The sequence below is a fragment of the Xyrauchen texanus genome, chromosome 45, assembly GCF_025860055.1.
Source record: "Xyrauchen texanus isolate HMW12.3.18 chromosome 45, RBS_HiC_50CHRs, whole genome shotgun sequence".
Taxonomy (NCBI): Eukaryota; Metazoa; Chordata; class Actinopteri; order Cypriniformes; family Catostomidae; genus Xyrauchen; species Xyrauchen texanus.
This window is the reverse complement of record NC_068320.1, coordinates 945,040-971,865: the sequence shown is the minus strand read 5'-3', so window position 1 is coordinate 971,865 and position 26,826 is coordinate 945,040. Positions and strand designations below refer to the sequence as shown.

General features: G+C 41.1%; 1 protein-coding gene across 1 annotated transcript in view; it reads left to right on the top strand.

The window, feature by feature from the left end:
- ptprb (protein tyrosine phosphatase receptor type b) overlaps positions 1–26,826 on the top strand; it is a 78,916-nt gene that overhangs the window by 32,530 nt on the left and 19,560 nt on the right. The window contains exons 9-21 of the mRNA XM_052118159.1: positions 1,175–1,438; positions 2,415–2,678; positions 3,786–4,049; positions 4,207–4,476; positions 5,691–5,954; positions 11,334–11,582; positions 11,842–12,111; positions 17,003–17,281; positions 18,707–18,850; positions 19,117–19,378; positions 20,870–20,976; positions 21,118–21,223; positions 21,302–21,382. Coding sequence (XP_051974119.1) covers positions 1,175–1,438; positions 2,415–2,678; positions 3,786–4,049; positions 4,207–4,476; positions 5,691–5,954; positions 11,334–11,582; positions 11,842–12,111; positions 17,003–17,281; positions 18,707–18,850; positions 19,117–19,378; positions 20,870–20,976; positions 21,118–21,223; positions 21,302–21,382 — 2,824 coding nt within the window. The remainder of the gene's footprint in view (positions 1–1,174; positions 1,439–2,414; positions 2,679–3,785; positions 4,050–4,206; positions 4,477–5,690; positions 5,955–11,333; positions 11,583–11,841; positions 12,112–17,002; positions 17,282–18,706; positions 18,851–19,116; positions 19,379–20,869; positions 20,977–21,117; positions 21,224–21,301; positions 21,383–26,826) is intronic.

The window sequence follows — 26,826 nt, the reverse complement described above, 5'->3', positions numbered from 1 at the left end:
ACGTTTAATGCAGCTATATCACCCTGCATCTCTTGCCTGGTTGCCCACTAAAGCTAAGCAGGGTTGAGTCTGGTCAGTACCTGGATGGGAGACCTCCTGGGGAAAGTGCTGCTGGAAGTGGTATTAGGGAGGCCAGCAGGGGGTGCACACCTTGCTGCCTGTGTGGGTGTATAGTCCTGTGTATAGTCCCCAGTATAGTGATGGGGATATTGTACTGTAAAAAGGCACCATCTTTGGGATGAGATGTTAAACTGAGATCCTGACTCTCTATGGTCATTAAAAATCTTTGTGCATGTCTCATAAAAAGTAGGGGGGTTGAGAATGAGGTATGAGTCCTGGCCAAATTGGGCCCCTTATCTATCATGGCCTCCTAATAATCTACATCCCTGAATTGGCTACACCACTTTACTCTCCTCTCCTCTACACCAGTATAGCTAGTGTGTGGTGGGTGTGGTGGGTGTTCTGGTGCACTATGGCTGCTGTTGTATCATCCAGGTGGATGCTGCACACTGGTGGTGGTTGAGGATTTTCCCTCTATACTATGTAAAGCACTTTTAGTGCCTAGAAAAGCACTTTATAAATGTAAGTAATTATTGTTATTATTTTAAAGAATGCTGTAATTTGCTGACTTCCATAGACATGGCAGTTTTAACTGGTTTTTGTTCACTTTAAAGCTTAAAAAGCACCCAAAACTCTAATTAAAGTACGCCATGTAATTTGTGCCATTTTACAAGTCTTCTGAAGGCATTCAATAGATTTAGTTGGGAAACAACCTGAAATTGATAATAAACTGAAGTTATTTAACAATGAAAATATTGAGTTCTGCCAATCTTACCTCCACACAAGTCATATGGACAAATTTTATGACACTTTTTGCTGTTTTAAGCTTTAAATTGAGTCACTATCAACTGCTGCTTTACCCAAATCAGGGATCACAACATTCTTTAAAAATATACTTTTGTGTTCCACAGAAGAAATAGGAATGACATAAGGGTGAGTAAATGATGAAAGTAAAATGATGAACATTTTTGGGTGAACTTTTAAACGTAGTTTGTATTTACCGTAGTGCCTTGTAGAGAATGTTGAGGTGTGTTTGCAGGATTTTGTTGTCCAAAAACTCTGAACTTCAATAGAGTCATATAAATCACTGCTGCTGTATCATTTCCTCATCTAGAGCCATCAGCAGTACAGAATCCCACTGCAATCCACTCAGCCAGAGATGACTTCCTCAAAGTCTACTGGAACCACGCATCTGGAGATTATGACTATTATGAAGCAGTGATTGAATATAACAGCACACTTCTACAGCATCATAAACTGAATAGATCACACAGCGAGTGTGTGTTCAGTGATCTGATTCCTGGACGTCTCTACGTTGTGACCATACGCACCTGGAGTGGACACTACAACGCTACCGTTTCTATACCTGGCCGAACATGTGAGTGACATCATGTTTTCTATATTACTCTGTTTCATTGAATCTTCTAAATTCAGTAAGCTGCTAACATAGACAGTATTTTAAGGCATCATATTCATGCTCCTGACGTGGTGATGACGCTGAGGTGGGAAGTATCAGTAAAAACAATTAATCCAAGATGGCGGACGAGGAGAGACAAATATTGACTAGAAATATACTTATATTTCATTCATGTAAGCCAATACATTTAACGTTTGCATTCCAAAACGAACTACGTTTACAAGCTTGTTCAATTACGATCGATTTGCGTATTAGCTCAACTGATACTCTGGGTTGAAGTCCTGAAGAGCACGCCGAACACCTGAGCCGAAAGTGTCAAAAGGATGTGGTTGCTTCAGCAATTTTTTTTAATCTGACATTTTCGCTTAGGGAGGTAGGTGTTGTTGATTTGATTTTAGAGAAAATGTAACTAGCTTTTAGCAACACTATTGAATTTCTACAATATATGTAATGAACCACATACTGTAATATCATTTTGCAAATATGTTGCCACATGAGATCAGGCTGCTTAAAATATTGCTACAAGTTTCTAACATTCTGTTGACTTTTTTCCGAACTTGGAGCTAGATCTATCTAGATATCTTTTTGTAAATTATTTATAGAATTTGCAGAGGGACAAAGTAACTTAGGCTTATATCGGAATGGGCAAAACATCTTAGTTACTCTCGTAACCTTGGCACTCTGAAAGGAGGGATTGAAGCGCTGCAACAAATATGCCCACGATATCAGCATAAGCATCAGTGCCAATCGAAATTGCTATGATGGCGCCCCCTTGGGTGTGCTCATAGCGTCAGCATCAGACAAAGCGTCGAAGTTACTTTCTTGAAAGGGAAAACGATGTTTAGCATGAACTTGAAATGGTTAAATAAGATCCTAATGAGGTTGTATTCAGTGGGCTAAAATAAAGGTGATCTTATTTCACTCTTATATCTTTCAGTTCCAGGTGCTGTAGGTAATTTGTCCCTGGCGGAGCGTGGGAGCACATTTTTGAGACTAAACTGGACGTCTGCTCCAGGAGATGTTGATAACTATGAGGTTCAGATTTTCTTCAATGACACACAGGTGTTACCAGCTAAAAATGTGAGTAGCACAGTGAGGGAGCATCTCTTCACTGCGCTCACACCAGGACGACTCTACAAGATTGTGTTGTCGACACACAGCGGGTCATACCAGCGTGCTGAGATTGTTGAGGGGCGTACAGGTAAAAAAAAAAATATCATTAAAATTGAAACGTATTTATCCTAGTTATTTGATGCACTGCCTTTTATTAATGGGTTGTTGACATGAAATACTTTTGGAAAGTTGACATCTTATAGTGTGACATGCTATAGTCTGTTTAAAACTATTTAAACAGCATTTGGCAAATTTTTATATATAATAAAAAGATTATTAAAAATGCTGAAAAACTTGGTGACCATTGGTGCTGTATTGTACTATATACATTCAAATAAATGTAAACCTAAAATAATAATGTTGATAAATAAAATTATTGATTTAAATATTAAACAAATGTCTGGACAAAGAAAAAAAAAACTTAAAAATAAAACTCAAACGTAAAAAATCAGGTGCAGGTGAAAAATGGTCATGAAAAACTAGATAAGTGTACAAAAATCTTAATGCTCTATAATTTGGAATCGTTTTTCTTTTTGTGAAATAAAGGCTAATCTTTGTTTCTTTCTCTTGATCTGGGAGTAAAATGTGACCTGGACATGTTTATGTAAGATGGTGATAAAATACTCAAATAAAAGTTCAAATGAAATGTTGCATTTGTGGTAATTTTACTAAAAGTACCTCATGATGTGTTATGTTTTTAAAATAAATTTCCAGAATTAAAATTCAAACTAGGGCTTAAAATGTATAATTGATCATTTATGAAGATTTATCAATACTCGCCAAGAAAAGCACCCAAAATGAAGTCAAAGACATTATTGAGGAGTAAAGCACTGAATACACATTACAATAAGTGCTTTAGAAGTCATTATATTGTCAGTCCACATCACTCCATTTTTGTGACTGACTTTGTTCATTTATCCGAGGTAGAATTAAGGGCCGTTCACATTCACAAATATATGAAGCTGTTTCTTCAAGCTTGAATTTGCTTTGATGGCAGGAATATTCCTTATTATGGAATTTACGTACGGGTCAGGGGGCATTTCTTATCACTGCATCAGTTTTTAAGTGCATCATTCTATAATTCAATACTATAATTGACAGTCCTGGTAAAAAAAACATATTATTATTATTATTGTATTATCACAATTAAATATCTTCCAGTAAGAGGTTTGTGATGTTTCCCCTCACACCACAGTTCCCAGTCAGGTTGAAGCTCTACATCTCAACGCTGGTACCACAGACGGCAGTCTCACGGTCTCTTGGTCGGCTGGTGATGGAGATGTGGACTTCTACTCTGTGTCTCTGTTTGAGGGGACACATATTCAGGACATAAGACATGTCCCTAAACACATCACAGAGATAGAGTTTCACCAGCTGTTCCCTGGTCAACTGTATTCGGTTACAGTGCATTCAGTCAGTGGAGAGTTAACAAACGACCGCACAACCAGAGGCAGAACAGGTGAGAGGCACGAGTGACGAGGGCGATGATAATATGAAAACAGTAGAATTGTTTATTATGGCTTGAGAGACAATAGCAATTGTCTTTAAAGTGTGTTTTTTTTTTTTTTGGTAATACTTGCTATGAAGTCTGAATATTTAATGTGTGTGTGTTTCAGTCCCTTCTACAGTCACAGGAGTGCAGACAGATAATGTTGATAGCGTTGACTGTCTGCTGGTCACATGGATGTCTGCAGTGGGTGTTTATGATGAAAACAGACTGCAGTTAAAAGATGACAGTGACAGAGTGATCGCCAATACCTCTGTGCCCGCTGATACCAACCGCCATCTGTTTAAGAGTTTAACTCCGGGCAGCTGGTACAAAGTCTCTGTACAGACCATCAGTGGCACTGCCAAAAGCAAAGAGCTCACTGTGAAGGGATTAACACGTAAGATACAAATATTAAAGCAAATGTTTGATCACTGTTTATTATGCCCTTAAGTTTCTAGTGTCAAACAAACCAAATGTTTGTTATTTAAAAAGCATGTTATTACTGTGGTAATAACTTTAACAATGTGTAATTACAAGCAGCCACACAAAATAATTAAACAGTAATTAAATTACACACAAGATAACTGAAGCTTATTTTTATTTAAATGGCTGTAAACTTGTGACCAGGCCTTACAAGTATCTGCGCCCGCTGAGCTCGAACAAAAAATATTTTGGAATTTTTTTAAATGTGTTTGTTTAAAGTCAAAGTCGTAAAAATTCAAAATGGCTCGAATTTACTTTCTAAACGCACATTTCTGGTTTCCTGGTCTTATTGTGCACGATTGATCAGCACATATTATTTCACAGAAAATGTTTGTCTTCATAATCTGTCTCTGAAACATCTTTTTTCCATCACCAAACCCCTTTTTCCCCAAACACGTTTAAAAAAACGTGAAAAAAAAACTTTTCACCATTTTATTAATTCCTCATGGATAAAATCAAATCCCATCGTGTTCCACTGAAAATGTCCTGAAATAAGGGTTGTGAATGGCATTCCATGTTGAGTTTTAAGAGTAATATTTAGAGTTATAGAGTTCTTATGTCATTTAATGATATTTGAATGTACACTTAGTGCCTAAATTACTAGGATCCCTTTTAAAGGGAACTAATTTGCTTGTGCAATCTCCTAAACTGCGTTTGCGTGTTTTGCGGGTGATTTATGCTTTAAAAAAAGGAGGCTTTCATGTTGTACCAAATGTAACCAAGCCGCTCATTTACAGCAAAGATATGATTTCCCCCTTTTGGCGTAAAACCAGGTGAAATTACATAAAAGTGATTTTATATCATAATTTTAAAATCATTTCTAACAGCCATTGTAGCCAAATACATTTCTGTGATACAATGTTGCATTTTTAGATTTGTAAAATATCTTGTAATGTTTGGAATCGTGCGAATGGGTAAATCTGCAGCACTTTGTCTTCACAATGCATCAGAACCGCTCCAAAGCTGCTGAAAACAACACAATAATTGTATTGTACAGTGGCAAGATTGATTTGACTTGAGATGTGCAGAAACGCACAGATTCGGTGTGGATCATATGTGAGCAAAGCCTTTACCAGCATCTATGGTTACAGGACAGTTTACTGGATAAAATTCATGTTGTTTCCCCAGGTCCAGCGGCAGTATCCGGATTGCATTTAATGTCCAACACGAGCAGTGAACTCTCATTGCGCTGGACTGCAGCGGCGGGTCAGGTGGACGAGTATGAGCTGTCTCTGTATGATCAGAGTGAAACTCTACAGTCACGCAGGACGCTTGGAGATGATGATCTCAGCTCATCCTTCACACACCTGCTGCCGGGAACACTCTATAAGATCACAGTCATGAGCAGGAGAGGGACGCTGAGCAGTCAGTCCTCTATATGGGCACGCACAGGTGAATACTGAAGCTGATGTGTGTCATTTCTGCCCCACTAGTGTCACCAAACTGAATAGAACATACATTTACCATTTTCAAAGGTTTCCTGAACATTTTGCTCTTATTCCATTGATGGGATGACTCAGAGAGGCTATATTTGCCCCCTGAAATTGATATTTAGACTTTGAGGGGCTTTTTTTTTACCTTTATGAGAGCATATTATTTATTTATTTTTTTATAAAAATAAAAAAAAATCAGAGCTTTAAGTTCAGAGATTTTTGTTCATCAAAAAACTATTCATATTAGCTACATAGAGCCACTAAAACTCAGTGAAAAATATTATCAGTGAAAAAATATTTTTGGTAAAAATGATAAAAACTTAAAAAGTATATAAAAAGTAAAATGGTCCAGTTACAGAGAAAATGAGTTTAGTTTTTGAATATTCAATAAATGTATGAACCGTCTCTCAAACCTGACATTAGATTATCTGTGTACAATCTGACAAGTGTGTGATTGACATGTAAATCAACCCATCACAGGTCACTTTTTTAATTTTTTTTTATAAAGTTTAGTGCATCATTGTAGGCAGATAGAACTAATTGTGGTGCTATAATGATGAAAACTTACACAATACAAAATTAAAACAAAAATTTTCATTTTCTACAGGTATATAATGCAAAATAAAAGAAATTTAAAAAAAAACTTATAGTGAAATATATATATATAAATATAAGTTTACAAAATGAAAATGAGATTACAGCTTGAATTTTTTATTCACATGTTGATGGCCATGAAACGTCTCTTTTCTGATTGGTCAATCCGCACCGTTTTCTGTTCTTCATCAGGTGTGCAATTGTAATATTTAGTTTAAAAAAAGTCCCCTCGATATAAACTTGGGCGTGTAGCTCTGTAGAAACGATTTTATGTGTGTTGGAGCAGACTGTTCTGTATGCAGCATCAGAGCCTTGAATTTGATACGTGCATCAACCGGCAGCCAGTGGAGAGAGACAAAGAGTGGTGTAACATGTACTCTCTTTGGTTCATTAAAGACCAGACGTGCTGCTGCATTCTGAATAATTTGCAGAGGACTAATAGCACATGCAGGGAGTTCTGCAATGAGAGAGTTACAGTAGTCCAGTCTAGATATGACAAGTGACTGAACAATATTGTTCATAATCCTATCTTCCTGATATGGTAGAGTCTAAATCTATATGATCGTACAGTCTTTGAGATGTGATCTGTGAAATTGAGTTGGTTATCGATGGTTACTCCTAGATTTCAGACCGTTTTGGATGGCGTTACTGTAGTAACAACTGTATGATGTGTTCAACAGCAGGGTTGGCTGGAACGATGAGGAGTTTGATCTTGGCATTTTCACTTGTAACTACATGAAACATAAAAAGAATATAAAAACAGCTTTTGCTCCACAAAAAACTAAATTAGTCCATGTACGATACAAGCACTTATCAGTGACTAAGATGCATAGATCTTAAAATTATTTTGGAGAAAATATGATGCTACCTCAGATATCTTTTTTGTCATCCTGGTGGCCGGTCATATACGGTACGGATACAGTACGGTTACACTGAATAAATGAAAACAAACAAACCTTGAATGCGTTGTCATCCTTTTGAACTTTACATTATAAATGGTAACAGTGAATATAGGTGTATATTTCATGTAAATGGTGTATTGTTGTCTGTATATTGTGTACAATGTGCGTATTACGTAAATATTGATATTGTGTATTACGTGTGCTTTGGTGAGTGTGTGTTCTGTACATCTTGTAACTACATGACTGAAATTGTAGTGGAACTGCACACAAGACTCACTAACTGATATACTTACACGGTGTAGTTATAATAAATTTGATTTCCATGACAATTTTACTTAAGTTAAATTCATTCATCTTCAATAAGATGATATGCATCTATGTTAGCATCTACAATCTTTAAAATCAATCATTCAGCTGATTTTGTAAAAGCCACAATTTTATGCAGTGTTTCAAGTATTTGGATCAAATACCACTGCTATACCCTTGAATATCTTATATCCTGTAAAAACAAACTCTATGCTTGATTGCGATTTTCTTAATCTGTTTAAATTCTTCAAAATTAATAAAAAGTACAGCCAGTGGGAATTTTTCAAAAAAAACAACTCATTATTCATGAAGCCGCTTGCAGATTCTCACACTTTACATGAACACCAAAGACCTCAACTTCCAGGTCAAGGAGGTGTCACTCAAAAACTCCCTGGCTAATTAGAACCCATCTATATTAGCCCCGCCCACAGGAGACGTTTGTGATAGGACTGCTAACAAAAGCTCTGGGAGCATAAATGAAAACTCTAGCAGCACATTCAGAAGTCCTGATCAGTGAACGCAGAGAATTTAGTTACCAAAGGTTGCTATTTATATGAAGATGCAAGCCTCTATCTTCAAAAAACTGCTAAAAACACATCGTTTAAAAAAACAGCACTTAAAAAATTTTTTTTTTTTAATTATTTACATTTCTTGTTGCACTTAAATCTGTTTTGTTTACTATTATGATGATAGTGAAACTTTGTAATATGGCACTTTTTGTACCACCGTCTCCCTAAGATGATTCGCTGATGTTTTCCTCTTTTGTAAGTCGTTTTGGATAAAAGCGTCTGCCAAATGAATAAATGTAAATGTAAATGTAAAAAAAAAAAATCAGAGAGTTTTGATTCATTTACAGTTTATATTTATATGTGTTTCTTTAAAAGTTAAGCTCAAAGCATTTTGCACAAATGTAATTATATAGTTGTTCCTCACTGCCATGCTACACACTACGACCATGCACAACGTCTTAAGCTGTGTTCAAACTGCCAGCGACACGCAGTGACAAAACAACCTCATCTCATTCATTTTCAATGAGAGCTGGCGACTTCCGGCAACATGAGCAACATGACCGCTGGCGACCGGATGTGGGCGTGTCCAGCGACACAACAAAGTTGAGAAATGTTGAACTTAATGCAAATGAAGAGCGACTTTCGGGAGCGACAGAGAAGTACAATACAAGAGAAGATGGTAGAGCTCACGTGATCCTAATATTTTAATAATAATATTAATTTTAAAGAAACAGTGCTGTTTAGACTCTCCAAACACACCACTAGCGACCTGAACGCCAGCCACTGGCGACATGCAGCGACAAAGTAGCTGGCAGTGTGAACGCAGCTTAAGACAATTTTCGTGAGAGCACTAATTCTAAAAGTCGTTGGAGGGAGCGTTTGAGCTACTGAGTGTGTATGCATGTAAACTGTGTGTGTAACGTATGTAAATTAAGTGGGGCAAAGCACGGTTTGCTATTTTCTTGGGCAATCTTTTGTATTGAAATATCAGCGCAATGGCAACTTATCTCAGCGCAAAGTCCAAATTCAGTTCTGACAAACACTGTTGTAGCCGTTTTGAGGAAAAAATAATTATGAGATTGTGTTAACCCTTCGAAACTAGCTGCAAATTTTCCACTCATTATTTTCACATGCAAATGAGCTTTTTATCCACCACAGATGTTTGCCAGAAGTTTGTAGCTCTACGCTGGTAGTGGTAACATCCAGCAAACCTTTGGCAACATGCTCATTTGCATGTGAACATAATTTGCTATGAACTCTCGATGGGTATCTATCGAAGGGTATCTATCGAAAGGTCATGGATTATTGTTAATAGTTAATGCACAAAAGAATGTTAATCCATATTTCTATTCTTTCAATTATTTTCATACTTTCCATTTACACTACCAACTTCTTCTGAATGTGCTGTCTTTGTTTAAATCGTTGGTGCTTGAGGGAATGGACTGTATAGTAGCTGTTCATGCTGGAATAACCGGAGAAGAGCCTCAGAATTAAATTGTACTTAATCCAGCCTTTTTTGCACGTTGTGCATGCGATTTCGGTCAGTCATTGTGTTATACACTATTGCTGCGCACGGTGGCCAAAACTCTTAAAATATTTGTGTAACAGACTTCACAACAAGACAGAAGGAGGACACAGGGAATCAGATTTCTCCACTCACAGGCAAGGCTTTTTAATTGACATCTTTCTGAGCTTTACAGCTTCACAATTATACATCAGCTATACTATAGCAAATCAGCTACTCGGCACAACAGAGAGCTACTCCCTAACGCTCTCTGTCTCCTTGGCACTGGCATGGTCCCTTTTATGCCGCTCTCCCCAAACTCACTACAATTGGAAACAGGCGTTAACTGTTACCTGGCTCAGGTGAATGCATACTTACCACTTTCTTTCTCTTCGGACAAACGCTCAATCACACCCCCGCTGCCACAATTAGGTATACATTTAGTAATATAACTAGATATAGTGTTCGGTAAGCCTACAGTACTCTGCTGCTTGAACAAAATAGTAAAACAAACTGCTTCACAGTCTTTAGCATAAGTAGGATCGCGATACCCAACCTCCATTCAGCTAATGTTGTTTGTCTGACTAGTAGGCTACACTTTGTCAAGGGTATTCCATTGTCTGGTTACATGCTAAAAAAGATAGCACAGTTGCAATAAAAATGGAGCTGTACATTTTAATGAACAATTTAATATCAGTGGAGACAAATTAATATTTACAATTTGACAGCATAAACTTTAAATCAATCACACAGCATTAAGTAAGAACAGAAGATGGTGCGTGTTGACCAATCAGAAGAAAGAGGCTTTTCAGGGCTATGCACATGTGTGAATCAAATATTCAAGCTGTAATCACTCTAATAAAGAGGGAAAATCATATAAATAAAGCTGATTCTGATTCTGATAATTAAATAAAGATATTGTCAATGAAAGCATTAATACTTTCTTAATTTGCAATTCCAATTGAAATGTAATTTTCAATAAATGTTTTTTATTTTTGTCCAATGAAATAGTGAACTAGTACAATTATTATATTTTGTTTTTATTTTCTCCCATTTTTTCTCCCCAATTTGGAACGCCCAATTCCCAATGCGCTCTAAGTCCTCGTGGTGGCATAGTGATTCGCCTCAATCCAGGTGACGGAGGACAAATCTCAGTTGCCTCCGCGTCTGAGACCGTTAATCCATGAATCTTATCATGTGGCTTGTTGAGCACGTTACCGAGGAGACGTAGCACGTGTGGAGGCTTCACGCTATTCTCCGCGGCGTCCACGCACAACTCACCACATGCCCCACCGAGAGTGAACCACATTATAGCGACCACGAGGAGGTTACCCCAAGTGACTCTACCCTCCCTAGCAACCGGGCCAATTTGGTTGCTTAGGAGACCTGGAAGGAGTCACTCAGCACACCCTGGATTCGAACACACGACTCCAGGGGTGGTAGTCAGCGTCAATACTTGCTGAGATACACAGAACCCATTACAATTATCATTCTTGATTTCCAACGTAATCCTGTTTTTCCAGCCCCGGCATCAGTCATGGACCTGCAGATTGTGAATGAGGGGCGGTCAGATAGTCTTCTGCTGAGCTGGACTCGTGGTCCTGGAGGACTCAGTGGATATGTAGTGTCTTTAGATGTTTTAGAGCAGAGGTTGGATCCAGAATGCACTCAGGTGGTCTTCCAGAGTCTTGTTCCTGGTCGACTGTATACGGCTACAGTTTTGAGCTACAGTGAAGATCTGAGCAACACTGCGACGGCAGAAGGCCGCACAGGTCAGTGTTACTTCAAATCATGTACATCGATCATATTTCACGTACAATAGATATTTATTTTAAATAACAGTCAATTTAATTACCCCATGTAATAATCAAAATGGTGCAGCTTTTAGTTCATTCTAATTTTAAAGCTTTTTCCATTTTAAAATAATTGATAATCCATGGCACTAATGCAACCATGCACCATTGGCTGCAAAAAAGCATCACCAATACACTAAGAAAAAAAAAAACTAAATATCCCCTTGTGTCACTGAAGTTCCTGCCCCTCCGTCATCAATGACTGTCAACGGATCAACCGAATCAGTGGAGATAACATGGCATGCACCCTTGACCGGAGATTATGATGATTTTGAACTGACATGGTTTCCTCAAGACAAACTTCATGTTTCTGGTGTTCATCTAACCCGACGTATCCTAGAAGGACTTCATCCAGGTCGCCTCTACAATATCAGCCTACACACTATCAGCGGAACAACAGAAGGTCCAGTGACATACAGCACTCCTGTTTATCACACCATCAGAACCCGTAAGTGCAGATTAATAGGCCAACATTAAACAATGATGTGTTTACAAGAACAACAATATGCTGATAACTATAAAAAATCTGCCATTCTCAAACCCTGATATCACAAAGTTTATATGAGATTTGAAATGATAATTTTCTTTCTGTGGTTTTGATGTCTAAATGTCCAAGCATGCACAGAACATAAGCACACAATATAAGTTGTCGGGTAATTAAGTATAATTAGTTTACGATTGTTTATGCAAACACACTCAATGACATCTAGTGGTCACGTCAAAAGTGACAAAACTAATCTTGTCGCAAGTCACTTGTGGTCGGTTATAAACAATGAATTTTAATTAAGTGCAAAAGACAACAATGGATACCAGACAACATTTTATATGGTTAGAGAGCAGCTTGCTGCTGTATTTAAGTGGAACAAATTAATTTTCTCACATGTACTTTATCTACTTTAGCTTCTGACATTGTATTATTGGTCACACTTTATATTAGGTGTCTTTACCTACCATGTACTAACATTAAAATACATACAACGCAATGTACTTATTGTGTAACTACATGTTGTTCTGCAAAATAGGTTAGGTTAGTTATAGTGCTCGAAACCATGGATCATACCCCCATGATCGCAATGTCACAGGTAGATGAAAATTTGTACATACACTGATCAGCCACAACATTAAAACCACCTGCCTAATATCGTGTAGGCCCCCTTCATGCTGCCAAAACAGCTCTGACCCATCGAGGCATGGACTCAACCAGACCTTTAAAGGTGTCTTGTGGTATTTGGCACCAAAACGATAGCAGCAGATCCTTTAATTCCCATAAGTTGTGAGGTAGGGCCACCATGGATCGAACATCCTATAGATGCTCAATCGGATTGAGATCTGGTGAATTTGGAGGCCAAGTCAATACCTTGAACTCTTTGTCATGTTCCTCAAACCATTCCTGAACCATTTTTGCAGTGTGGCTGGGCGCATTAGTCACTGCTATCAGGGAATACCATTGACATGTAGGGGTGTATGTGGTCTGCAAAAATCTTTAGGTAGGTGGTATGTGTCAAAGTAACATCCACATGAATACCAGGACCCAAAGTTTCCCAGCAGAACATTACACTGCTTCTGCCGGCCGGCCTTCTTCCCATAATGCATCCTACTGCCATCTCTTCCCCAACGATACACACGGACTCGGCCATCCACATGAAAAAAAAAACATGATTCATCAGAGCAGATCACCTTCTTGCATTACTCCATTGTCCAGTTCTGACACTCACTTGCCCATTTTAGGCACTTTCAGCAGTTAACATGGGTCAGCATGGGCACTTTGGTAAATGGTCTGCACTTATATAGTGCTTTTTTAACCTTAGAGCTTACCAAAGCACCTTACATTGTGTCCCAATCACCCATTCACACACACATTCATACACCAATGGCGGCAGAGCTGCCATGCAAGGCACTAGCCTGCCATTGGGAGCCACTTGGGGTTCAGTGTCTTGCCCAAGGACACTTCGGCATGTGGAGTCATGTGGGCTGGGAATCGAACCACCAACCCTGCAATTAGAAACCCGACCCGCTCTACCACCTGAGCCACAGCCGCCCCAATCTTTGACCAGTCTGTGCTAGTAACATTTTGCTACAGTAGTTGTTCTGTGGGATTGGACCAGACGGGCTAGCCTTCGCTACCTACGTGGATCAATGAGCCTTGGGTGCCAATGACCCTGTTACCGGTTGTCCTTCCTTGGACCACTTTTGGTAGGTACTAACCACTGCATACCGGGTACACCCAACAAGTCCTGCCGTTTTGGAGATGCTCTGACCCAGTCATCTAGCCATCACAATTTGGCCCTTGTCAAAGTCACTCAGATCTTTACCCATGCCCATTTGTCCTGATTCCAACACATGAAATTCAAAAACTGACTGTTCACGTGCTGCCTAATATATCCCACCCCTTAACAGGTGCCATTGTAATGAGATAATGAATGTTATTCACTTCACCTGCCAGTGCTTTTAATATTGTTGCTGATTAGTGTAGACACTATAGTGGATGTCCTTTAAAAATATGTAGGTCTTGACTCAATAGATCCCTCTTGAGACAGAATCAGACCCCTAAGATCTGCAGACTTTTAAATTTAGTTTGCAGTGTCTCAGGTGGATGAAACTTTGATGCTATAATCTATAGGCGATGTCCTTTACTTAATTTTAGACCTACACGCTTCTGCTCACCAAGACTGCATTTATTTGATTCAAAATACAGTAAAAACAGTGATATTGTGAACTATTTTTACAATTTAAAAGAACAGTTTTCTATTTTAATATATTGTAAAATGCAATGTGTGATCATATTTGAATTCTCAGCATCATTACTGCAGACTTCAGTGTCACATGATCCTTCAGAAATCATTATATGATGCTGATTTTTCTAATATGGGCATATTTAAAATGTATTTTACTCATTTAACCTGAACACATATTTGCAAGCACAAGCTTTGTTGATGATAATGAGGCAGCATAAACACTAGTTAAAATATAATCTAAACATTCATATTATTTTTATATCATATTACATATCATATTTATATTATACATCATACAATTTAAATACCTGCTTTAGCCGAAACAACATTTAAATGTAACTAAAACTTGCTTATTTGGACATATTTCAAATTTCAATACTCTGAATCCTGGCTGGCAAGTCTGGAAACAGTCCCACTTGTAAAATATTGTTATTATAGTTATTTTAGTGACGTGTTTCTGACATATGCTCGCAACCCATAGATTGCTTACAGCTCACCCTTTTTATTTTCTTTATTTTACAAAAGCACAAGGATTTGTTGTTATTGTGAGTGTACACAAAAAAGTAGACCCTTTATAGTCTCTAGTGATGTCTTACACTTATATGTATGCCCCAAAATGACAGAGAGTTTTATGTTGTTACCGCTGTAATGACGAAAAATCCAGCAGGCACGTCCGTCGACCCCAGAGGGTTAACCCTAGGTCAAATGTTGAGATTGTCTTGAGTTTGATTAAATTTGGACAAAAGGAATATTCTGGACCTTACCACAAAAATAAGGTGATATCCTGGACCTTAGCTCAGTATTGGACACTGTACAAGTGAACTCTGTTTCTGTCCACACAGACTGCAGCATCTCAGGAAAAGATCTGAGTATGCATCTTCTGTGGTCAAGGTACAGATTGTACCTGATAGGTGTGAGGGTAACACTGTACATTGCACTGTCAATCCATGAGGCTGCCACTTTCAGTTAAAATTTGGACCACATGCAGATGGATATTTCCAGGTCTTTGTGGGGAATATTCAGTGAGTTGGACCTTGACTATTCCCTGAATTTTGTTCAGCTTAACAAAAAATGTCACAAGTGTTTCCACAATGTATATGCACACCCTGTGAGTGGATGCATTGTTAACTATGGGCTGGCTCATCCCACCTATTGCAGAAATATGCTTGCCAAAGCATACATTGCCCACATGAAAGACTGGAATGCCAGTTAGCCGATAGAGTTGAACAAGTATCTCTCTTTGAGCAAAAAATCCCTCATGCATTGTGGAGGACCCTTTGATATTGAGGTACTAAGAACAATTTTTTCAGATCACGCCATGCTTGTTTCCTTTGTGACAGTCCTGCAAGGGGTGCTTAAAAATATCACTGTGGACCTCTGGACTCTTTTTAACAAACACCAGGGAATGGGAGGGAATAATGCCTCTTGGTGAACTTTTCAGTATGAACTCACATTGGAGGAGCTATTGGACATGCCTTGTCTCACTTTGACAAATTATTTAATGTTATCTTGGGCACAAGTTCCAAGAGCTCTAACAGTTTAAGCTTTTTATGGGGCTTTCTGGGACTTTTCCAAGCAGTGCAAATGTAGGCATGACACCTCTGCCATTGTTAGACCCTCCGCCCCACTCTGAACCCTCACGGCTTGATGATTGGTTTCACGGCCATGCTTCACCATGGTCCCTTTCTTCCCAGAAGTGCATGAGGAGCTCACAAAGTCGTGGCATGCACCTTTCACTGCCCGGACCCAATCTCTGAGCTCCTCTGCTTTCACGACCCTCAACAATGGGGCTGCCAGGGGGTACTCGGCCTGTGCCCGCAAAGTGCCGCCAACTGGCAGAACTGCCTGACACTCCCGTCCAGAGCCTGTAGGTTTATGTCATCACTGGTGAATAAGGCCTACAGTTGGCATCCTTCCTTCTTGGCCATTTAGCAGACGGATTCGCGGAGAAGTTCAATGCCAGCCCAGTACGTGTGCTAATAGGCCTTCTACTGGGGTAGGTGCTCCACATGTGCCGGTTGCTCCTATGTAACCCTGTGTGATGTATGTTCTGCAAGACGGTTTCCCCATTGGTAAACCCACGTCTTCCTTGGGCAGAGTCCCCCTCTGCCAATGGTCGGCGTGTTTTTAGAGTTCCATCCCCTCTGAATAGGACCTACCACGGGGACTTCTCCACATGCGACACTACCGACAAGACTCGGTAAGACCATGTGACATATTTCCACACAATTGCCTTCCCTTCGGGCAGGCTGTGGTCTTCTCCTTGGAAATGGACATGGAAATGGTTCAGCTGGGGGCCATAAAAAAGGGTTGGGGGAGGGTATGGTTTAAGATAATGTTTAAGTTTAACAGGTTCTTTAAATTGAAGTGCAGTGCAACAACACGTATGTGCATAATAAGTACATTGTATCAAATTAAAGTACATAGTAATTAAAGACACCTAATATAAAGTGGGTCTGTATTATTTTTTGAATGTGTACTGTAGATGCACTGTGAAACCCAGGTCATTCAGGGCATTTTACCTATAGTAAAGTGAACTACTTGTCACTTTGGAAAATATTTGGCTTGTGACTATTTACTTACAGAAGTGTTGTTTCTCTCTAGCTCCACAGCCGACCCCAAGCATTCACTGTTATCCTCTGAGCTCCAACTCTGTGTCCTGCTCATGGACACCTCCAGAGTCTGATTACGACTCTTATGTTGTGGAATGCCACAAACACGACTCAGAGTCTCCAGTCTATACATTCACACTGGGAAACACTGCTCTCTCACAGCAGTTTGACAACCTGGAACCTTTCAAAAACTACAGCATCTCCATCAAAGTGAACTCTGGAGACCAGAAGAGTTCAGCTGCAAAGAACAGCGTTATCACCATGATTGACAGTGAGTGACAACATAACTTATTTTCTCATTACTAAACCAGCTGAGAATCTTTGCCAACAGCAATCCACAGAACTTGAACATTTGCTCTTCACAATGTTCTCCAAATTCCCCATTCCTTCAGTGTTTACTTGATGATGATTTCAAATATCAGTACATTTCCACAGCTTTTCCACCAAAATCAGCGTAGAAATTGTGAAAACAGTGTGCGTATTCTGTATGGCTATACTTTTATGACTATAAATGTTAAAATCCAAATGACTATTACTTTTGTTATAAAAACTCACTTTAAAGTGTCCATACAACTCATTTTTTATTTTCCAAGTCTTCTGAATGTCTACAATCACGTTGTGTGATGAACAGATCAAAATTAAAGTTATTCACTCTCAGATTAAATAAAACAAATGGTTCCTGTGTCCTGGTGTCATGCTGTTCATTCACGAGACTCGCAAGAACTATTGAAGTTTGATGTGACTGACGTGTCACCATATTTGATTTAGACTCTATACATGAGTTGATCAATAATTTGTTTAGATTTTTTAAATCTGAAGCCTCAAATATCATTTGGAAGAAAATGAAACTGGAATAGGTAGGGTAGTTGACATGAAATATTTGTGACACGTTTGTTAATAATATTGAATAGATATAACACAAATGCTGAGGATGTGTGACTATATATAAAGTCTGGCATCAACTCACAATATTTATTTCATATAAACGTGGCAGCATTTTTTGAGAAGGCAGCTAACATCAAGGCAAATGTTCCTTTCTTCAAAATTTCTACAAGCAAAATGTTTTGGGGGAAAAAAAAGATGGAATTTAATGTTTACAGAAATGGTACCTTTATATTCTTGCCTATTTTGGGGGGTTAAACAGCATTTTTCTAATTATTGGATAATTATTATTCACTATAAGTGATTATAAGCTCATTTGAATTGAGACTAGATGGAATAGTTGTACATATAAAAATGCACTTGTCACACCACAGGAACATTTCAAATGAACCAGTGAAGGCAAATTGGGGATTCAAATAAAGAAACAGTGGCCAGTTACAGCATCTAAAATATACACTTGCCATTAATACATGCATGTACATTTTTAATCTTCATTAAAATAAATCTTCTGAAGCTACATACAGTATATGACACTAGAATCCTACAGCAAACAGGCAATATAAATAAATATGGTAATATAAACATAAAAATGATGTTGTAAATCTGTGACTCTCAGAATGAGTTTTATGAGGTTTAGTTTACAAGCATGAAAATATTATCAATATTAATTATTAATTCAAGTAAGACCTAGAATAATTACTCCAAAGAAAAGGTACTAAACAGTAAATCCATTTCTTTCGATTTGTGCGTTAGAAGTAATCAAGGTGTTCAAATGCTATGACAGAATCTCACCCAGTCAATGTTTATTTTTCAGGGCCGCCTGCTCCACCAGTGTCAGTGCGTGTGAGTGCAAGCGTCATCACACACTCCACCGTCCTGTTCAAATTCAACTGCAGCTGGTTCAGTGATGTAAACGGAGCCATTCGCTTCTTCACGGTCATCGTCACTGAGTCACATGGTACAACCACACATTTTTACATATTAAAGCTGCACTATGTAACTTTTGGCCCTCTAGCGGTTGAACCTTTAAACAGCAAGATACTTGCAGAAAACACTTTACGTCAGTTATGATTCGGCACTGCTCTTCTGGCAGATTAATCTTATAGTTTGAGGACTCAGAGACTACCTGCAGGAAGTTTTGTGCCTGGTTTCAGCCATAGATAACATGTCTTTAATACAACGTCTAACTATAACAAATCTAATGCAGTCTTTTTATTTTTACAGATATTGATTATATCCAACCTGAGCAGAGACACCCTCTGCCCTCTTATCTGGACTACAGACAGAACGGCTCAATCAAAGCGTACCAGACCGGATACTTTCACAGTCTCTGTGCTGAGGGATCTGACAGCATGATCCGTGTGTTTGAGATAAACCTCGGAGCTGGGATGAAGCGTTTAGGAGGACCTTGTAAATGGGATCCAGAATCTATCCAGCATGGACGAAGTCTTTGCGATGGACCACTCAAACCCAGAACTTCATATCGGTATGCCTGAATTGTTTATTAGCCTAAGAATTCTCCCCTACCTTAAAGGGTTGTACGGGTTTTTACCAGTAAGATGTAGTTAGCTGAAATGTGTTTTTTGAATTTTAACTACTAAGACATTAAAGGAATCTGTAATTGCCTTTTGAACAGGGCATTGTTTCCTAATAACAGTTGATCTTAGCAGATAGGAGCATTTCGTTCTTTATTTTTTGAGTGTGTTTCACAAAGCTCCCCTTAACATGAACATGCGCGGATGCTGTAACTTAAGAGAGTCGCTGTCCGTATATGTGAAGTGCTGAAATGTGACAGTGTAGTGTCGCTCGACATTGTAATTCTTTAGAAATGCTTAATATTTACCTCGCTGGAAAATGGTTGCATTTATTTTCCAAAACACTAATTAGCTACACAGGCTAATTAAATGTAGTTTTGTGATCTTATTGTGCAGAACGATCCGTTGCCTTTAGACAATCACTGCTTCATTCATCAGATGTGCATTTGCAATGTTTCCTTTCCACAAATTCTGTGGGTCAAAGTGCAATTGATTCAAGGGTCAGTGAAGACATTCTGTCTGTTAATGGTGAATGATCCTTGTGAGTCCCTGTGAATGATCCTGCCAACGATCAAGCACAGATTGAATATAACGAGATTCACAGTGTAGTCAGCAAAGTGCAAAGCAGAGAGCTGGAAGATGCTCATTAGGAACATTCACTAATCAAGTCAATTATTTATTTACTAGTTCATTTATCTGTTTGTTTATGTTTACATTCATGCAGTTGGCAAACACTTTTATCCAAAGTGACTTTTATCCACAGTGCACTTATTACAGGGACAATCCCCCGGAGCAACCTGGAGTTAAGTGTCTTACTCAAGGACACAATGCTTACAGTACTGAGCTTTAGCCCACTATTCCTCCACCGCTATGCATTTATTTGTATTGTTGTTATTATTATTAATTGTTGATTAATATACAATAAACCTTAAAAGTAGCTGATATTAAATTCTCATTGTAATCATCATACAATTAAAAGTATTAAATTGATGAAGATGACCTCATAAGTCTGTCTCCTTACGATGCTCTTAGCGCTCTATGATTACTCCAGAACACTCGCAAATCTATGACCATTTTCAAGTACTAAAGTTACGATGGCTTTGGGAAGTGAGGCCCAAAAGTGAATGACATATCATTGTGAAATTCTACTAGTTGAAATGGTTACAGATATTAAGAATTCGTTTTTTTACTAGTTGAAATGTAATTTTTGATATCAAGAATGACTGTTTTCACCAGTGCAAACCTAATTACTGATATAAATAATTGGCACTTTCACTAGTAGTAATTCCATTGCTGCAAGGATTAGCATTGTAACTAGTACATTTAATTAAACATCTATTATTAATATCCTGTACATGATTAGATCGAAGTTCGAAAGTGCTTGCCATATTGTGACAGGATTAAAGGAGGTAATAATAGATATTTATGTATGCTTGTTTTAGATTAAGTGTGCGTGCCTTCACTCAGCTGTTTGATGAAGAAAACAGAGAATTTGCTCATCCCCTTTACACTGACAGCTACCTCTCCCACCCATTGTTAACTCAATCAGGTAAGATGCAGTAATATTTGATTGTATTTAGTTTATGAGCAAATGGATCAAATCAAATGGATGTGTGGAATCATGTTGTTCTGAAAAACCTTTAAACAAAGATCGTCTAGATTTGTATTATTAATGGTTTCCTGCACTTAGTGTCACGCAACGGGCTCACGGCAGGAATCACAACCGCTACATTTCTAATCACCATGATGATTGCTGTGACCGCTTTACTGATTTACAGAAAGAGGGTGCACAAAATGTAAGTATGCACGAACAAGATAAGGTGTAAGATAAATATATCACGTTTGACAGTACTAATTTGTGCTTATGTATCAAGAGCGGTGCAGGAAAGTCCAGTGATGAAGATGTGTATGTGGAAGGCATTGCCCACCTCACAGATGTGCTCAGGAATAAAGAGGTACTGAAATATTTCATCTGTTTTCTTCTTCATATTGAGCCTTATGTACTACATTGATATGTAGATAAAATCTTGATATCATTAACTACATAGACTAAAACATTTCTATGGATGATATCGTTGTTAGGCCTATACTAGTAGGGGACAATGGCCAATTGTAGGCCCTTTACCCCTAAAAAATGCAAGCATACAAAGGTACCTCTGAAAATTTATTAATAGCTGTTTTTCAACATATTAGGGCCCATATAATACATTTCCATGATTTTTTTAAATGTTTTTTTTTTTTTTTTAATGGCTTGTAGAAATCATGAGAAAAAAAACACGGAAAAGATAAGAGCATCTAAAAACATGGATAACTGTATTGAAATTAAACTAAACTAAATATTGAAATAAAACTACGTAAGTCATAAGTTATTAAATTAAAAAAAGTTGTTGTTTTTTATGGGAGCTGTGGAACTTTCCAAATCATGGAACGCGCCTTTCTCGGCCAGGGTCCGATCCCACGTCTCCACCTCTCTTGCTTCGGTGGACGGCGCTACTGAGAAGGGCTACGCTTCCATCCCTCCGGTCGAGGATGCGGTAGCAGCACACCTTTTGCCCGCCCTCCGCGAGATGGCGGTCTAAACCAGTGCTCCCGTCTAAGGCCTGCAGAACAACTTCCGCCTGTGTTGGCCGCGCCTATTCCGCCGCCGGCCAAGCTGCATCTGCTCTGCACTCTATGGCCGTCCTACAGATCCTCCAAGCGGACCTTCTGCGGGAGTGGGATGAGGAAAGTAGGCATCCAGAGGCGGTTGCAGACATACGGAGTGCTACGGACCTCGCCCTCCGGCTACCAAAGCTGCAGCCCAAGCTATAGGGAAGTGCATGGCCGCGCTGACTGTGACCGAGAGACATCTGTGGTTAACGCTAGCCGACATGGGAGAAGCAGAGCTCTACGTTCCTCAACGCACCGCTCTCTCCATCCGGTCTCTTCAGCTCCGCGGTGAGTGGTATCATTGACCGGTTTTCAGAGGTCCAAAAAGCCACACAAGCCATGAATCTCTTTCTGCCTCGTCGCGCTAACTCCTCAGCAGGCCGCTCACGTGATCAGCCTCCTGCACGAGCCTCTTCACAGCGCCCAGCTCAACAATCTCAGACTTCTCAGCGTCGACAGGGCGGCCGCCCTCGATCGCGCTCAGACAGCCGCCGCAGACCGCCGCCCCCCCGCGGGCCTCGATTTAAGGTAACGCTGAAACCAGAGCAATCGAAGTCTTCCTAACTTTGTTGAACAAACGACGGCTCAGTCCCGCCGCGGCCGGACCACCGTCAAAGCTTTGCCCCTGTCAGTCCCCTTCTCTCAGGCTACTACAGTGGTGAATTTAGCAGCCAACAAGCCGGTAACACTGCCCGCTTGCTCAGCACTCAAACGCCGTTTTCACGGCGACCCAAATAAATCTTGTAAAGAGCAAACATGTCTTATGTGTAGAAAATGTGCCCACAACCCAGTGTTCGCCCCTACACACAAGCATAACACATCCCGTGCCCCTATCAGAGCACGCTCTCATAAAGCGGTTATGAACCGCTCGAGCGTCAGAGTCAAAGAAGGCGCCCACAAATGCGTGCGCGCGCCCATTCTCTGGCCGCTCTGTCACACGACCAGCCCTATGTGTAGAAAATGTGCCCACAATCCAGTGTTCACTTCTGCACACAAGCACTGCATGTCTCGTGTCCCCACCAGAGCACGCTCACATAAAGCGGTTACTGAACCGCTCGAGCGCTAGAGTCAATAAATGCGCTCACGAATACGTCGCGCGCCCATTCTCTGCCCGCTCTGTTACACGGCCAGCAAACATTCCTCTGTGTGTAAGTCCCGTGCCCATGACTATGCTTGCGCATCACGTAACAGATGTGACTCTTTCCCCATTCATTCCAATCGGAAGTCACTCACAAAACAGCCTGTTCATGCTGTCTGCGAGCAATCATGCATGAACACACTAAACGCGCTCACACATTTTGTTCAGCTCTGTGTGCGGCAATCAGAGCGAATTGGCCATTCACCCTCTAGCGTTACGCTTCAAAGGGTGGGAAGCTATTCCAGGGATATCCAAGTGGGTGTTAAGCACAATACAACAGGGCTATTTGCTACAGTTCGATCGCCGCCCTCCTCGCTTCAGAGCTGGCTCGAAACCACTGTGAACACGGAAGCAGCGTGCATGCTTCGTTCAGAAATAGCAAGCCTTCTGTGCAAAAGGGCCATAGAGAAAATGCCACCCTCTCTGAGCGAGTCGGGGCTTTACAGCCGTTATTTTCTTGTTCCCAAGAAAGACGGCGGCCTCAGACCCATATTAGATCTCAGGGTTTTGAACAAGGTGCTTGCAAAAAGACCGCTCAAAATGCTTACAATCAGGAAACTCCTCGCGCATGTGCGCCAGAGAGACTGGTTTATTTCTCTCGATCTGAAAGATGCATACTTTCAGATTCAGATAAATCCCGTCACAGGCCATTCTTGAGATTCGCCTCGACGGCCAGGTTTATCAATACACCATCCTCCCGCTCGGCCTGTCCTTAGCACCTCGTACTTTCACGAAGTGCATGGATGCGGCGCCGCACCCTGTGGAGTCAGGGTTTGCGAATTTTGAACTATTTGGACGACTGGCTGATTATGGCACAGTCACATATGGAGCTTCTGTCTCACAGAGCAGTTCTCCTCAGCCATCTGAACAGTTTGGGTCTTGCAGTCAATTGGACCAAGAGCTCACTACAGCCCAGTCAGACAATTTCCTTCCTTGGAATAGAACTAGACTCCGTGGCAATGACGGCTCGCTTATCTACACAGCTGCGCCGTGTTCAGCTGACTAGCCGCGATCTTTTCAGATGAACAGCCTCACGCCTCTGAAGAAATTCCAGAGAGTGCTAGGTTACATGGCCTCAGCCGCAGCAGTACTTCAGCTGGGTTTACTGCACATGCGCCGCTTCAGCATTGGCTAAACACCGCTGCTCTCGCCGGGCTTGGGCCACAGGCCGCCAGCCCATCAAGGTGACTCAGACCTGTATATCAGCTCTGCAGCCCTGGACAGTGGCCGAATGGTATCAGCGGGAGTGACAATGGGAGCTGTATCTCGCTGAAAAGTCATCTCGACAGACGCGTCCAACATGGGTTGGGGCGCGGTCTCGCGAGGGCTCTCCGGTTTTCGCCTATGGTCAGTTCAGGAAAAGCTCCTTCACATAAATTGTCTGGAAATGATAGCGCTCGAGTACGCCGCCGGCGCTTTCTCCCGGTCATTCAGGGTCACCACGCCCTGGTCCGCTCGGACAACAGATCTGTGGTATCCTACCTAAACCGTCAGGGCGGTGTCAGATCCAGGAACCTCTTCCATCTGACGAAACGCATACTGAGTTGGTCCCAGTGCCACCTGCGCTCGCTGAGGGCGACGCATGTGCCAGGCCACCTGAACGACGGCCCGGACAGACTGTCCAGAGACAATATTCCCCTAGGGGAATGGTCCCTGCACGCTCAAACAGTCCAGACGTTATGGCACCTATTCGGCAGAGCAGAGATAGACCTCTTTGCGTCCAAAGAGAACTCTCACTGCCCAATATTTTTCTCGAAAAGTGAGGACACGCTGGCCCAGGACTGGCCCAGACGCCCGCTTTACGCCTTCCCTCCCGTCTCGCTATTGCCACAGGTAATGCAGAGGATCAGGGAAACGCGTCACTCGGTGCTCCTCATAGCCCCGCGTTGGGAGAATCAGACATGGTTCCCGGAGCTTACGCAGCTGTCACTGACAGCGCCGTGGCCCATCCCAGTGAGAGCAGATCTCCTCTCTGGGCGCTGCATGCGTGGGTGATCAACGACTACCCGTCGCACTGCCAGAAGGAGTAATAAACACCATCATACACACTAGAGCCCCTTCCACGAGAAGACTCTAAGCGTCAAAATGGTCTGTGTTCTCAAAATGGTGCACCGACAGAGAGAAGAGAACCGAGGTTACGTTAGGTAACCGATACGTTTTCCATTCATGGAAAATTCCTGGAAAATTAAAACAAATTCCTAAATGTTGTGTTAACTACAAAAGCATTTGCGTTGTAAACTTTAGACTGTGACGACCGCTGAAACGCTGATTTAAAAAAAAAATATTCACATCCCGAGGTGGTAGCATGGTGATGCAGCCTTTACACATGTGAATTAATTTTCATTAATTCAATGATAGGAGTCTACGATGTTGAAAACAGGGATGGAATCACTGAATCCAGTCATAAAAATAGCATTAATAATAACGTCTCAGTTACTGTCGTAACCTCTGTTCCCTGATGGAGGGAACGAGACGATGTGTCGATGTAGTTGCACACGGCACCCCAGCCCGACTTGGAGGCATCTGTGGTGACCACGACGCATCTGGACACTTGATGTAGGGGAACTCCTGCCCGTAGAAATGCAAGGTCTGTCCAAGCACTGAATAAGTGGCGGCAGAGGGGTGTAACAGCCACGTTATGTGTGCCACGGCACCATGCCTATCTCAGGACTCGAGTCTGAAGCCAGTGCTGAAGCAGACTCCTATGCATCAACCCAAGCGGCATGTCCACCGCCGAGGATACCATATGCCCCAGGAGCCTATAAAGTGTTTCAGTGGAACTGCTGTCCTCTGCCTGAAAGAGTTCAGGCAGTTCAGCTCTGACTGTGCATGTTCGCTTGTGAGGCATGCAATCATTGACACGAGTCTAACTCCATGCCGAGAAAAGAGATGATTTGAACCGGGGAGAGCTTGCTCTTTTCCCAGTTGACCCGAAGCCCTAGACAGCTGAGGTGTATGAGCACTAGGTACCTGTGTGTGCACAGCAACTCTCGAGAGTGTGCTAAGATCAGCCAGTCGTTGAGATAGTTGAGTATGCAGATCATCAGGGAAAGAGCTGCCTCTGCGACCTTCGTGAAGATGCGAGGGGACAGGGACAGGCGAAAGGGGAGGACCTTGTACTGATACGCCTGGCCGTCGAAAGCAAACTGCAGGAAGGGTCTGCATCAAGGTAAAACAGAGACGTGAGCATACGCATCCTTCAGGTCTACCGCCGCAAACCAATCTTAATGCCGGACGCATGCCAAAATGTGTTTCTGTGGCAGCATCTTGAACAGGAGTCTGTGTAAAGCCCAATTTAGAACTTGCATATCCAAGATTGGCCGCAACCCATTGCCTTTCCTTGGTACGATGAAGGGCTGTAGAACCCTTTCTTCATCTCGGCTGGAGGGACAGGTTCTATCGCACCCTTGCGTAGAAGGGTCGCAAACTCCGCCCACAGGGTGGCGGAGTTCTCTCCCGCACCAAGGTGAAGCGGACGTCGCTGAACCAGGGCGGGTGCCTGACAAATTGAATCACATAGCCGTCCTGGCCATCCACCGTGACAGCTTGGAACACGCTAGCCACACATCCAAGGTCCGGGTGAGGGGCACTAAGGGGACGATCGTGTCTGAC